This window comes from Fusarium poae, chromosome 2 (genome assembly GCF_019609905.1).
Source record: "Fusarium poae strain DAOMC 252244 chromosome 2, whole genome shotgun sequence".
Classification (NCBI taxonomy): Eukaryota; Fungi; Ascomycota; class Sordariomycetes; order Hypocreales; family Nectriaceae; genus Fusarium; species Fusarium poae.
In genome coordinates, this window is record NC_058400.1 from 6,171,729 (window position 1) to 6,184,649 (window position 12,921).

The 12,921-nt window shown below is 47.5% G+C and overlaps 8 protein-coding genes and 1 non-coding gene across 9 annotated transcripts; 3 read left to right on the forward strand and 6 right to left on the reverse strand.

The window, feature by feature from the left end:
- Window positions 1–134: 134 nt before the first annotated feature.
- On the reverse strand, window positions 135–1,172 carry FPOAC1_006042 (uncharacterized protein; the record flags this gene model as incomplete). Its single annotated transcript, XM_044850543.1, has 1 exon — window positions 135–1,172. One exon carries the CDS (start codon window positions 1,170–1,172, stop codon window positions 135–137), a length of 1,038 nt encoding a protein of 345 aa, XP_044709255.1.
- A 785-nt stretch (window positions 1,173–1,957) lies between these two features.
- On the reverse strand, window positions 1,958–2,873 carry FPOAC1_006043 (uncharacterized protein; the record flags this gene model as incomplete). The annotated part of the gene is made up of 3 exons (XM_044850544.1): window positions 1,958–2,099; window positions 2,152–2,520; window positions 2,569–2,873. 3 exons carry the CDS (start codon window positions 2,871–2,873, stop codon window positions 1,958–1,960), a joined length of 816 nt encoding a protein of 271 aa, XP_044709256.1.
- A 419-nt stretch (window positions 2,874–3,292) lies between these two features.
- FPOAC1_006044 (uncharacterized protein) lies at window positions 3,293–5,682 on the reverse strand (the record flags this gene model as incomplete). The annotated part of the gene is made up of 5 exons (XM_044850545.1): window positions 3,293–3,760; window positions 3,812–4,217; window positions 4,270–4,704; window positions 4,754–5,503; window positions 5,555–5,682. The coding sequence occupies 5 exons, from the start codon at window positions 5,680–5,682 to the stop codon at window positions 3,293–3,295; spliced, it is 2,187 nt and encodes a 728-aa protein (XP_044709257.1).
- A 474-nt stretch (window positions 5,683–6,156) lies between these two features.
- Window positions 6,157–7,161, reverse strand: FPOAC1_006045 (uncharacterized protein; the record flags this gene model as incomplete). Its single annotated transcript, XM_044850546.1, has 1 exon — window positions 6,157–7,161. One exon carries the CDS (start codon window positions 7,159–7,161, stop codon window positions 6,157–6,159), a length of 1,005 nt encoding a protein of 334 aa, XP_044709258.1.
- Window positions 7,162–7,710: 549 nt separating this feature from the next.
- Window positions 7,711–8,766, forward strand: FPOAC1_006046 (uncharacterized protein; the record flags this gene model as incomplete). Its single annotated transcript, XM_044850547.1, has 1 exon — window positions 7,711–8,766. One exon carries the CDS (start codon window positions 7,711–7,713, stop codon window positions 8,764–8,766), a length of 1,056 nt encoding a protein of 351 aa, XP_044709259.1.
- A 105-nt stretch (window positions 8,767–8,871) lies between these two features.
- Window positions 8,872–9,369, reverse strand: FPOAC1_006047 (uncharacterized protein; the record flags this gene model as incomplete). Its single annotated transcript, XM_044850548.1, has 2 exons — window positions 8,872–8,953; window positions 9,098–9,369. The coding sequence occupies 2 exons, from the start codon at window positions 9,367–9,369 to the stop codon at window positions 8,872–8,874; spliced, it is 354 nt and encodes a 117-aa protein (XP_044709260.1).
- Window positions 9,370–9,989: 620 nt separating this feature from the next.
- FPOAC1_006048 lies at window positions 9,990–10,063 on the forward strand. Its single transcript has one exon. It is a non-coding gene; the product is annotated as a tRNA-Val (tRNA).
- A 660-nt stretch (window positions 10,064–10,723) lies between these two features.
- Window positions 10,724–11,621, forward strand: FPOAC1_006049 (uncharacterized protein; the record flags this gene model as incomplete). Its single annotated transcript, XM_044850549.1, has 5 exons — window positions 10,724–10,801; window positions 10,856–11,051; window positions 11,103–11,213; window positions 11,268–11,313; window positions 11,366–11,621. The coding sequence occupies 5 exons, from the start codon at window positions 10,724–10,726 to the stop codon at window positions 11,619–11,621; spliced, it is 687 nt and encodes a 228-aa protein (XP_044709261.1).
- A 141-nt stretch (window positions 11,622–11,762) lies between these two features.
- Window positions 11,763–12,380, reverse strand: FPOAC1_006050 (uncharacterized protein; the record flags this gene model as incomplete). The annotated part of the gene is made up of 1 exon (XM_044850550.1): window positions 11,763–12,380. One exon carries the CDS (start codon window positions 12,378–12,380, stop codon window positions 11,763–11,765), a length of 618 nt encoding a protein of 205 aa, XP_044709262.1.
- Between the last annotated feature and the right edge of the window lie 541 nt (window positions 12,381–12,921).

Consider the following 12,921-nt stretch of genomic DNA (forward strand, 5'->3'; position numbering starts at 1 on the left):
TGACACCACCTACAAGCCGTACCGTGTCACGGTGCATTTTACTCACGACAAAGATGGCGCAACAGTGTGTGCTAGAAATGTCAAATTGCAGGCTCATATTGCTTTCTTGTGCTATCCGACTCAAACACTTTCCTTCAATGTACCTCAATGCCATTTTGTGCTCCATTCGTAACCCCATTAGCTACCTCCTTCGCTACCCCATTGGTATCGCCAGTCTCTACTGCTGGCTTCAGAGTAGCTTCGAAGCTCAACATGTCCGCAATTTGAGCTTCGATACTCTTCTTGGCCGCATCAGTGGGTTCCACATAAGGTCTCCTTGGCTTGAGCTTGTCTGCGGCGCCCTTGATCCCGGCAGCCTTTGCCGTACTGAGGGTTGCAGCGAACTTCACTGACGCGATACCTGCCTTGCAAGGTTGTTCGGCGAGTGCAGCCTTCTTATGCAAAGCCATAGCTTCTTGGAATTTGCCCTGTTGGTAGAGATTGTAGATGTGCACTATCGTCTTGGGGACTACATTGGCGAAGCCGGCAATGGTGCCATGAGACCCAGCTGCGAGACCTCCGATCAAGAAGTCAGACTGGCCGCCGTAGATAGAGAAACGTTCCTCTGGAAGCTCAGCTGCAAGACGCGTGATCTTAGCCACAGCTCCGCATGTGAGTTTGACGCCGACAATGTTGCTGTGCTTTTTGGCCAAGGCGGCAATGGTGGCAGAGTCCAAGTCGATACCATTGCAAACGACAGGGAAGTTGTAGATGACGATAGGAAGCTGGCTCTTTGAGGCCACATCATCGAAGAAGTTGTTGACAACTTCCGGTGTCGTTTGCTTACCAAAGTAAGCAGGAGGTAGGAGCAAAACGTAATTGGCTCCAGCGTCAGCTGCATCGCCGATAAACTCGAGGACTTGCTTTGTTGAGTGTCCGCCAACACCCGCCATGATGGGGAAGTCAGGCCCACATGCTCTACGAGCCGTATCCAACAGCTCCTTGCGTTCTTCACGCGTCAATAAGAAGGTTTCAGCGTTTGTTCCGAGGATAACGAGGCCTGCGAGACCCGTCTTGGAAAGATACGAGTAGTAAGCCGCCTGAGACTGGGTATCCAGAGTATCGGTGTCATGGTCGAAAAATGTGATAGCAGGCGCCCAGACGCCGCTTGGTGGTGCTTTTGGTGAGGACATATTGACGGAGGACGATGTAGAAATAGTCTATAATTCTCAAATGGACTAAACACAGGGGTCAAGCTACTTAAGAATGGTGAGAAATGGCAATCTGCCTCAAGTCTATGCTTCAGTGTTACTAAGAGCCGCGCCAGTCTCTCCACCTTCGGATCAAGGTCAGCAGGAACAATTTGTTTCTATTTGTTGCTCGGGTATGCATGCAGGCATGCAAGAGTTAGCGGATGATGCCCGTTGAAACATGATCCCACACTGGATAAGCTTCCGTGAATGCTACCTCCATGTCGCTGGTCCATCGAGTTATGGGGGGTGATTAGCGTATGCGACGGAAAAGCAGGAGAGGAGGGGTTTGGGTAAATACCTTTTCCGGGAAACCAGCATAAACATTGCCGATCCCCCGCATAATACTGGATGTCTTGCCGGCTGATGCCTTGGTCTGTCAATTAACGATGTGCAGTGCCCAAAAAAGCATCAATCAATCCATTAATAATTGGGGGTGCGGAATGACTATCCCGGCACTGGCTGTGACAGCTTGCTTCTATGAGTTGGCGCTTCAATGACTACCTACTCATGTCAAAAGAAGAGACATCGACTGGGATATGGATCATTGATGTTGACTCTATTGCCGATCAGATAAAATTGATTCAGTGTCATATTAGCTGAGAAATTACAGACAAGATGCCAGATTAGTTAAATATTGTAAATGGCACAGGTCTGCGAGTATTTCGTGAACAACCATACTTCAAGATTTGCCATATCTCGTCTATTTCACTATTCTAATCAGAACTCTATGACTTCCTGTGCATGACAGTTGCCGCAGCCTGGTGGTTGGGGAATATCAATGTATCCGCAATGACAACGTTTTCCCTTCTACCAGCAGCAAAGACAATTGCCTCAGCAATATCGTCTGGCGTCAAAGGCTCACAGCCACTATACTCAGTTAGTGTCTTCATTCTCTTGGGCGGGTTCCATTATCACGTACGCGTATACGGCATCTGCCTTTGACTTATCGCCATAGAATCTCACGACAGAGAATTCGGTCTCTACTTGACCAGGATCAATCCTGATAATACGAACACGCTTTGAGATAAGCTCCTTGCGCAAACTCTCAGTGAAGGAGTGGATTGCGGCCTTGGTAGCACAGTAGATGCTGCCGCCAGGATATGGCTCACGGCCGGCGATGGAGCCAATGTTGATGATGTCGCCAGCTCCCTCGCCGTTGTTGCGCTTGAGCATACTGGGCAGGACAGCTTGTGTCATGTTGATCAAACCCGTGACGTTGGTAGCAAACATGACGTTGACATCTTCTTCCTTGATCTCGGGTGCCTTGTCAACGCCCTTGACGAGACCGCTGTACTTCTTGTCAGCGCACAAGCTCCTGGACAGGTTGATAACTTACGCATTATTCACCAAGACATCAATCTCAGTGAACTCAGCAGGAAGCTTGCCCAAGAAAGAGCGCACTTCGTCGGGCTTGCTGACATCCAGTTGCACCGGATGCACCTTGACGCCATCGCCGACTTCCTTGACGATATCTTCAGCAATTTGTCGGAGACTGTCGATTCGGCGAGCTGTAAGAACTAGCTTCAAGTTACTGGGACTTGTTCGAGCGAACTCAAACGCTGTAGACTTTCCAATGCCGGAGGATGCTCCGGTGATAAGAACGGTCTTGCCTTCAAGGCGCTTAGAAACTGCGGATGCCATGTTTGGAAGGGATATAATTTTGTTGAGAAGGTATACGTGAAACAGTTGTGATATCTCAGCGTCTGGTTGGATCAAGATAAATACCTACTCTTTTTATTACTTGGAATGTGAAGACAGACGTGGAACTCATGCATGTCTTTCTTTCCGCTCCAACCACAAGCACTTGTTATCTTGAACGGATTCGTGATAGGACAGGGATTATCGGGTCAACTTTTCCGACACCGAGTCCCGGCTTTAGTTCCGGTGGCTGGAAAAGGAAAAGGTCATATCCGCGAACTGGAGAATAAGCCGTGACTACAACCGAGGCTAACCATCTATCATGTAGGCGAATTCAGATACAACACTTTCATGACGGAGATTAGCATTAGATCAAGTAGTAGTCAAGAGAGGCTCGAAGTTCTCATATAGTCAAAATATAATTATATTCTAAACACCTCATCATCGAGGAATGCATCAAGATTGCCCAACCCTGATGAGATCATGGATGCAAATTGACCCCATCCTGAAAAGTCAACACCAGACATGCCATTATAGTCCATCCCATTCTCCCCCATTAAATCAGTATAGGATGTCTTGTCACTCGGCGTATCCGTCGTGATAAGATTTGACTGAAAGCCGCCTTCTTGTGAATGACCTTCCATGGTTCCAAATGCAGTCGTTGATGAGTGCATCTTGTTCATTTGACGTAGTGCTTCAACGCGTAGCTCCTCTAACAGAAAGCAGTAGCGTTCAGATAACGATCCCTTCTCAACCATTATAGTCATGTGCGATTGACATCGTGTGGCCGCTGTGAAGTAGTCGATGTACGTCTCGGGTGGTGATGCCCATTTCTGGATCACGTATATGTACATCACCATGGCTGCAGTAAATGCAAAGTATGCTGTGACCTGTATTCAGTCAGCACTTGTAAAAACACCATAAAATCATAGTTTACGAACCCAGAATGCGCGAAACATTTGCCCATGTTCTGTCATCTCATCGATAAGACCGACCGTGTTCATGGCAGCTTGTAGACACTTCTGAACGCTCTCTTGCGTCGACGCGTCACTTACGCTTTGCCTTCTATTCTGTCGCGAGATCTTTGCAAAGTTATTGAGGACTGCTTGTCGGTGTATAAGGATGATGGCGTGCCAGTAAGTCATGTTAAGAACATTACGCTGTCGCTGCACAATGGGTACAAGAAATGTTGTACTAAAGTAATCCGCATCGAGAAACTGTGAGAACTCGGCTCTCCAGTCACTCAAATCTTGAGAAATACGTTGTGTTTCCTCTATTCTACGGCTGACGGATATAGGTTTAACTGAATAAAGAGCTCGAAGTATATGCCCAATGATACGGGCGAGTCTGGAAGGTGGGTTAGCGTCTTCATTTGTCTATTGTTGTATGGATCTCTTACTTCATGTGGCCGAGAGGCGCAAGCATCACTGAGTAGCCTTTGGTAGAGCCAGTAAGATTTATATGGTCCTTTGTTATATCGTTATCGTCCACACAAGCAGGAAGCTCGGTATCGATATCGTCATCGTGGAAGTTCCGCGGTCTGCCAAGAGATACACTCAGGTATGCATCCAGCGTATACGCACACCAGAAAGTTCGACGACGACTTTCGACTTCAATATGATTCAGCCCACTCATGACACCAGGCCTCTTGTTTCTGTTGAGGCCAATAGCAAGGGCGAGGTTGGTGACGATGCCGAATTGACTCCAGCAGTGATTGACTCGAGACTGGGTGCCTAAATAGTAACACTGTAGGAGACGTGCTTGCACACTTGTCAGCCGTATAGAGCCACTCTCTTTGGAGAGCTGATGCTCAGCTGCCAGATAGTATCTAGCGCTGTATGACGTGCGTTAGCATTGAATTTGGCCTTCACTGCGTAACTGACCTTAGATCCGACGGCCCAGGCCTGTCACTCTCGGGCATATACACCCTCGCATGGGCCAAGATCATGAACAACAGGGCGACCTTGGCAGCAGAGTTGTTCGGATCACGCATAGTCCCAAGCGTCTCATAGAATTCAGTAAACCATTCCTGGATGGTGGGTCGATGCAGGAATCGGTACGTAGGCATGGCAAAGTCAAAGTACCTGTCGATCAAACGCTGAGCATCCTCTTTTGGAAGCATCATGCAAAAGTTCGGATCATAGTCAGGGTTATGAAGGGGTGCATCGCCAAAGGTAAAGATACTTCCTGGTCCGGAGAAGGAAATGGCTTGGTGTAACCTTTTTTGCACCCTAAGTAGGAACGACACGCCTGAGGCCGGTCCGATATAATGCCCTTGAAGGTCCTCTTGGGATGGTTCAGGGGATTGCTGTACGGATGCTACAGCCCGTGAAGCAGTATCGCCCTGTGCCAAAGCGTTAGATGACATGCCATAGTCCTGTATCTCCACAGCTTGATGCGTTGTCTCATGAGACGGGCCGGCCATGTACTGCTGAGTCAAGTCTGCAGGACTGCTACGCTCGCTACCAGCCATTGTATCCTGTGCCGCGACAGCTATCGTCTCAACTGCGACCTCATCTGCAGATGGAATAACCGGGAGGCGGCCTCGTGCATAGGCTGAGTTAAAAGTACAAGAAGCCCTTGTTCGAATGCAGAATTTGCAAGGTTGCATGCCATTGCACTTGATCTTACGCCTGCGCAGGTTAGCCCAATAGTTTTTCCCTACACAAGGCGGTTTTGTTTACTTCTTGCAGCCATCACAGGCCCTTGTGACCCTAACTCTTTCACCATTCTTTTTCCGCTTCTTAGCGATATGCCCATTGTTGCTGCTATCCTCTGAAGGGGCCGAGATAATCGGACGTTCCAGAGTCATTGGAGGCAGACCGTTTCAATTGTGGGGAGAATAATTGTTGGATCAATTGAGAATGAGACTATGAGAACGGAAAAGTGAGAGATTATCTGGAGGATTAACCGGAAAAGTGTTTGGGGGAGGAGTACATGGATAAATGGCCTGGACTAGTAATTAGTTAAGCTCCAACCCCGCAATATACATGCATCACGTGTATCCCTTGTCGCTCTCCCGAGGATAACTTTCCGTAACCCTTGTCCATCTCCTCATGTTGATTTATAAGTAGTTTCTGGTTGCTGAGTACGTGGTCATTACTATCCACAATACGCAGAGATATGATGGGTCAATGAATGGATTCCGTGGGCTGATCGATCCGACAGTTGCTTTCCCCTCTCTACTCATTAATGCACGCAGAGTTTATTAATTTAATATTGATTTTATTTGACATTATTTCTTAAACTTTGAAGGGTATGTAACTCGTTAGAACTTCATTCAAGGTTAAGCTGGACGCAATAGTTCCAATGCTTTCGTCTCAAACTCATCGCCAAACTGCAAAACAGATCTCCATCGCGGTGGAATAGCTCCCGCTCCATCCCTCGCGCCTAAAAGTCCACCTGCGATGGCAGCATTCGTATCTGTATCCATCCCAATGCGCACAACATCGACTACAATATCCTCCAAACCTCTTTGATCCAAGATGGCTGCTATAGCAAGGGATAAACTCTCAAGCACGTATCCACTGCAATGTCCTCTGAGTCTAGGCGATGGCCCCTCACGAGCCATTCTTGCAATGTCCAGTTCTTCCCCAAGTTCTATCGCCTCGTATACAACACCCTGCTTGCCCTCGAGCTTCTCTGCAACCGCAAGGCCCGCCTTGATAGCTTGGTGCACAGGGACTTGGTCGATGAGCTTGGAAACAATAGTGTTGTAAGCTGCACATGATACGGTGCATCGTTTGTCGTCATGGGTGATTTTGCTGATACGCTGACTCTCTTCAATCAGCTTTTTGGTGTCTGTTTGGAACAGGCCAGTTGGAATGCAACGCATCAGACTTCCATTTCCGGCGCCTCCTTGTCCACTTCCAGCGTTGTCGGGATCTCTTGTGATCTTGTACAAGTCTAATCCAATCCGAGTGGATCCACCAATGTCTTCGGGATCACTTCCTTTTTCTCTTTCGGGCCAGTCGCCGTCCAACCAATTGACAAAATGATCGCCAGCCAGACGGGCGATGTCCTGCTCAATACCGCGGCAATAACGGTCATGATAAGCCAACAACACGCCTCGAGTCAGATCTGTATCGTCTGTCGCGTGCCCTGCTGGCCAGCTGAATGGACCTCCGCCAATGATATCTCGAAGGCCGTTTGGGTATTTGCTGGTGATAGCTTTATTGAGGGAGAATTCCACCGTCGCACCCAATGAGTCACCTGCGTGGACGCCGAGTAGAGCGCCAATGACGCGGGACTCTCTGGGCGAAAGCTGTATATTTGTGAGGTGAGATGTCATGTTGATTGCTGAAGTGAAGTTGTCTGTTTAGCACAAAGTGTAGGCTGACGTTGATGATTTATATTGTAGACAAGCGGGGCTCAAGGCTGACAGCCATCTCAGTAGATCCATGCTGCTGCCTGTCTCTGAGGCAGTGCTTCCTTCGGTGCCTAGGGCCTGACGCTGTCGTTTCAATTGGGTACCATCCTTAATATACATCGCTTATAACCCACCAGTCTACTGAGTATTGTCGTCTCTTTCTATGGACCATGACGGTCCTTGAGCTGCAGCCTGGCTGTCAATCATGGGCGCGGTGCTTCACAGGTGTTTAGTGTCTCTCCAGTGAGAATCTGCACTAAAGACATTCAGGGTTGGTGCTACGAGCTCATGGCCCACGGGTATAACGGTCATCGGTGATAACACTAATCTCCAGATCGCCACCAATACTAACACCGACCTGATGTTGATACGACCGAGGCGAATTCGTTGGTTCCATGGTATTAAAAAGACAACATCTGTCATTAACAACAGGCCAGATCAATGCAACATCTTGAGATAGCAGCGCTCAAAATGTCGTCGACAAAAGGTCTCGTTCTCGTCACTGGAGCCAATGGGTTTATTGGCGCGCGCACTGTTGAAGCATTTCTTGCTACGGGTTATCTTGTCCGCGCAATAGTTCGAAGTGAATCTTCAGCCTCCAGTCTTGTCTCGGTATTGCCTGACCACGCCTCGTCTGATCACCTCACAACAACTATAATTCCTGACATCACCACGACTGGGGCATTTGATGATGCAGTGAAGGGTGCGACAGCAATTGCTCATCTCGCTGCCCCAGTTGACTTTTCCAACAGAGACATGGACTACGTCATCAATTCCTCTGTGCAGGGAACCCTCAGTGTCCTGGAGTCTGCCATCAAAGAACCAGGATTAAAGTCTTTTGTCTACATGTCGTCCATTGTGACTGTCAGAGGACAAGCGCCAAAAAATCCGGAAAAGGGTTACACAGAAGAAGATTGGAATGATCAGATCGAAGACGCGCTATCCAAAGCTGGAGTAGATGCGACGGGACACCAGATCTATGTTGCTAGCAAACTGAAGGCAGAGCGCGCGTTCTGGGAGTTCCGAAAAAACCGTGCGGACGAAGTCAACTTTACCATGACAGCTGTCAACCCAGTCTGGGTAGCTGGTCCACCATTGATCTTGCCCGAAGATCCCGAGAAGCTCAGCGAGACAGCCATTGTTGCTTATCGTATCATGAACGGTCAGGATATGCCTTCCATGGGCCCTGGAAACGGAACACACGTCGACGTGCGTGATGTTGCCAGGCTTATTGTCTTTTCGGTTGAGAGAAAGCAAGTTGCTGACGGACAACGATACATCGCTGGTGGTAGCTGCAATTACGCCAACATTCAAGCTTACCGCGACTTGTTGCGCAAGACATATCGTGGCAGGCAAAACGTTATCAGTGAGGGTGATCCCGGGAAGGGATACAACCAGGACTACAGCACGCCTGAAGGCGGCTTCTTGGTTGATGGGAGCAAGGCCGTTGAAGCAACTGGTCAGAACTGGATTTCGTTTGACAAAATGACATTGGATGCCGCAAAGGCGTATGAGAAGTATTTTTGAACAACTTCATCATTTATATCGTCGTCAAAATGCATAGTAGTAGTATTATTTCTGGATGCTAGCTAAAAGATACCGCTCAAACTACGTTTCTCATCTGTTTTCCCCCTAAGTTGATGACACAATTCCGATTTTCATATGTTCTAGAGCTTGAATTCTCGCGAGGTTGCTTCGTCTCATGCGCCAAACACTGTGCACGTCAGTGTCCAGATTGTCACAACATCAAAGACACATCCTAGCATTTGCCTGTGCCAAACCCTGCTTCTTTCGTCTGATCTTGCTTGGCTTGGGCGCCAAAAGATGTCTCTGCTCAAAGTCCGAGTCGTCCCGTTACTTATCACCACTATGCCACTTCTCCTTCTTAGCATTCTTAGTAGACCTTTCCTCCTCGGCCGCCTTCTTATCAGTCCTCTTCTGTCTCAGTTTCTTTACTTGTCGCGCAAGAGCGTAGGCTGGTTCGGTCGCCACCACCACTGGACAAGAGAAGATTGCATCTGAAAAATGATTGAGGTTTGTATCACCGCCGTCGACGTGCTCGCCTTTGGGATCTTGCATACGCGGGTCTTTGCTTGTGAAAGGTAGTGGATGAGGACGAAAGTTGGCCATGGTGTGGGAAAGATTTGTTTGGGTCACAGAATAGCGCAATACAGAGTAATGGTTAGAAATTATAACACATCTATAGTCGGTTACGGGAAAGATGACAGAAGATATTTGCTGGCTGATTATGCTATGTCACTGTGCAGAATGAAGTTGAAAGCAACAAGACGTTGACATTGTCGATCTCAGGCCGATTACAAAAACGGCGAATGGCGCTTCGCATGTTGACCAATGACTTTGCCTAATACAATCTCTGGCCCCCAACTGACATGTTGATTCTGCCTTGTTTTCTTGAAACTTCAAGCCAAGTCAATGTAAGGCTGCTGCATCCTTCCAGGGTTGAAGGCTGACTTTATACGTCATACCAGTGGTTGTTATCGATAAGGACTCTTGTCATCTTGGGCTTGTCGGTTTTCAGAATGAACCCGATCTGCGACTCGGGCAGATCATCAAACATTGCCGACTGTGACAAGATGAATAACAGGATAGACAAGGAATAGGATCTTTGCCAATTGAGCACTATTGTTAATAGTTTTGAGAACAATTGGATCAAACCAATAACGAGGTCAGCTTCCATGCACAGCCAACATGAGTATGCAACGCAACTAAATGGACAACTAAAATACCCAGGTACTGTGGTCTAGTTGGTTATGACATCTCGTTAACACCGAGAAGGTCCCCGGTTCGAGCCCGGGCAGAACCTCACTTTTTGCCCGACCGATCTGGATTCAATCCTTGTCTCTAGTAGACTGAGCTTTTTGCTACCAGAATCGAGGCGAAGCGAGTATACAAAACAAGTATATTGAAAGGATCTATGACTTCTTTCAACCGGCAATTGCTGCTCCAGTACTCAAGAGTCAAGACGCAAAATCCTGGTGCTAACAAAATGCCACAAAAACAAGACACAACAGGATACTCACGGTTTAACCCAGACCCATTTCCCCGCAACGTCTCTTTTCGAATTTTCTTCCATTCCTCTCAAGTAACCCGTGATACTTCATTACCCCATGAAAATACCAACCCCGCCAAAACAGCTCCACGAACCCGGGGGAAGTCGGGGGGCTAGACCGGGCAAGTGTTGACTTATTAGCTAACGGTTTCCTCCACAGTCAATAAAGTCTTAGTTTTAACTCTTGCATCTCAACGCCACTGTTTATAGTGTAGCAGTTGCCGTAGACGAAGGGTAATCGTTACATAACGGTTGAAGTGTAATTGTAAAAAGCGATGAAAAAATATTGCTGGCAAGTGGAGAAGAAATGAATTATAAAAGAATGGTATGCCAAGTCCAAAAGACATAGGTATCTTGGAGATATACAAGCCAATCGATATTCTTAGCATATCTTCTGCTGTACTAAAAGACACCATGGCTGCCAAACGTATTGAGGAGATCCGATGCCATTCACCTGCACCGTCGAGTCTGGGGCAGCGTATTGGCAATCCTGTTAGTGTTTCTCTTCGGTGCATGTAAAGATTTTACTGACATAGTTTGTCACAGTCGCCTCTCGCTATGGGCACGTTTGCAACCACACTGCTAACACTATCTTTATCCATGATGGGCTTCCGCGGAGTTGAGACTCAGACTATCTTCATTGGAAACCTGTGCTTTGCCGCTGGTTTATGCATGTTTGTATCTGCTCAATGGGAGATGGCTCGTGGTAACACATTTGGCTACTCTGCACTGAGTGCTTATGGTAAGTGCTTAAACCAGACTTTTACGTCCAATAACTAACTCAACTCTTTAGCTGTGTTCTATGGTGGATATGGAGTCATCCTCTGCCCATCACTAGGAGTTCTTGAATCCTATGGAGGAGCGACTCCTGAATACCACAATGCCCTCGGGTTTTACATTCTGAGTTTGTTCCCTTCTATCATCTAATTAGTCTGCCAGAAACTAATCAACTATATAGTCTGGGCAGTTCTCACCCTATTCTTCATGCTGGGTTCAGCACCTATGTAGGTATCATCATCGTCAGGCCATCCAGATCAGACACTAATAAAGTCTCAGTAACCTCGTTTCGTTTGGCATTTTCACAACAATTTTCTTCTGTTTCACACTTGATGCAGCATCAAACTTTGCTCATGCCGACGGAAAACTCGATGTAGCCAAGGGTCTGATGAAGGCTGCTGGCGTTTTTGGGTTCATCTCGGGTCTGCTGGGATACTACAGCTGTGCAGCCTCAATGTGTGCTGATGCGCTTCCTTTTGAGCTGCCCTGTGGGGATACTTCGAGGTTCTTCAAGAAGAGTAGGAAGCACCTTTAGAAAGTTGAACAGGAAGAGGCGATCATCTTGGGTAAAGACAGATGCAGGTGAAGAATAAAAGATTGTATTTCACTACCCAAAATACATAAAGTCAATGTCAGTGAGACCAATAAACTTCAAGCAAGAACTTTGGTATTCCAACTATTTGTCCTTCTTGGAATCATTTTCGCTGCCTTTAATCTCCTGCCAATCTGCATCTCCAACAGTTGAGTCGGTGATCTTCATGGAAGGTGTCGTCGAAGATGGATCATACGGTGTCATAATCCACAGATTGCGAACAAGTAAAAATTGCGTTCCGACAATTATAACACCAAGCCCCAAAACAACTGCCCATCCGAGTGATATGACAGCAGTAAGAGGGGAGTAGAAGACAAACCCAAGTATGCGTGGCTTGATGCTGGGATAAGTACGATTGACCAGGCCAAAAGTAATTCGCCAAGCTGACTTGAGAACCCAAGAGCCGTGGAGAAGGTGTAGGGGTATGACCAAGGTGCAAAGTAGAAAAACGAGATATTGACGAAGACGGGAAGTGATGCGGTATCTGAGCCAGAAAACTGATGGTCGTGGGCTGATTTTGGCTTGCTCTTCGGGTGTTGAGTCGAAGAAGTCGACTTGCTTAGCGGACCACCAGCAGTTGACAAGGATCAAGATGGCGAGTGTCCAGAAGACATCGCTCTGGAGGTATTCGTAGCGCGCAGAGTCATTGTACCACGACGACGACGACGACTGATACGACGGGGGAGAAACTTTGGTGCGCATGGTTATGGTTATGATGATGGATGTTAGATAGATGAGAGTTATGCTTGCGCATCAAAGATGCAGAGACAAGCTTGAATAAATCAGTCTTTGTTAAACGGCTGCCTGGATCGTTACCTCAGTGCTTAGTCTACTCCGCACCCATAAATCGCATCTGACAGATGTTATTGGTTGGTTACCTTGTGGTCATCTGTTGGGGGCTACTGATCGTCTGGTAAGATTACATTACGCCTCAAGTCAATCCAGTGACATGGACAGGTCAATAAAGAATGCCTTGCGAATTGGGGTGCAAAGAGAAAACAATGACTGCCAATGACGTCCAATTCTGTCCATCCATTCCTGTGAGATGGAAGAAATCGCAGATCAACCACAGGCGTCTCTTAGCGCAATAAACCGTCACTTTTACCGGGCACTGCTGTTTGTGTTCTGGGGCATGCTATAGAGATGGCCCCTGCAAACAATCCACTGTGGACTACTTATAGTAGTACAGTTGATAAATCCAAGTGTCCCGTCCATCAATCGGGCATCACATCAACAACGCAAA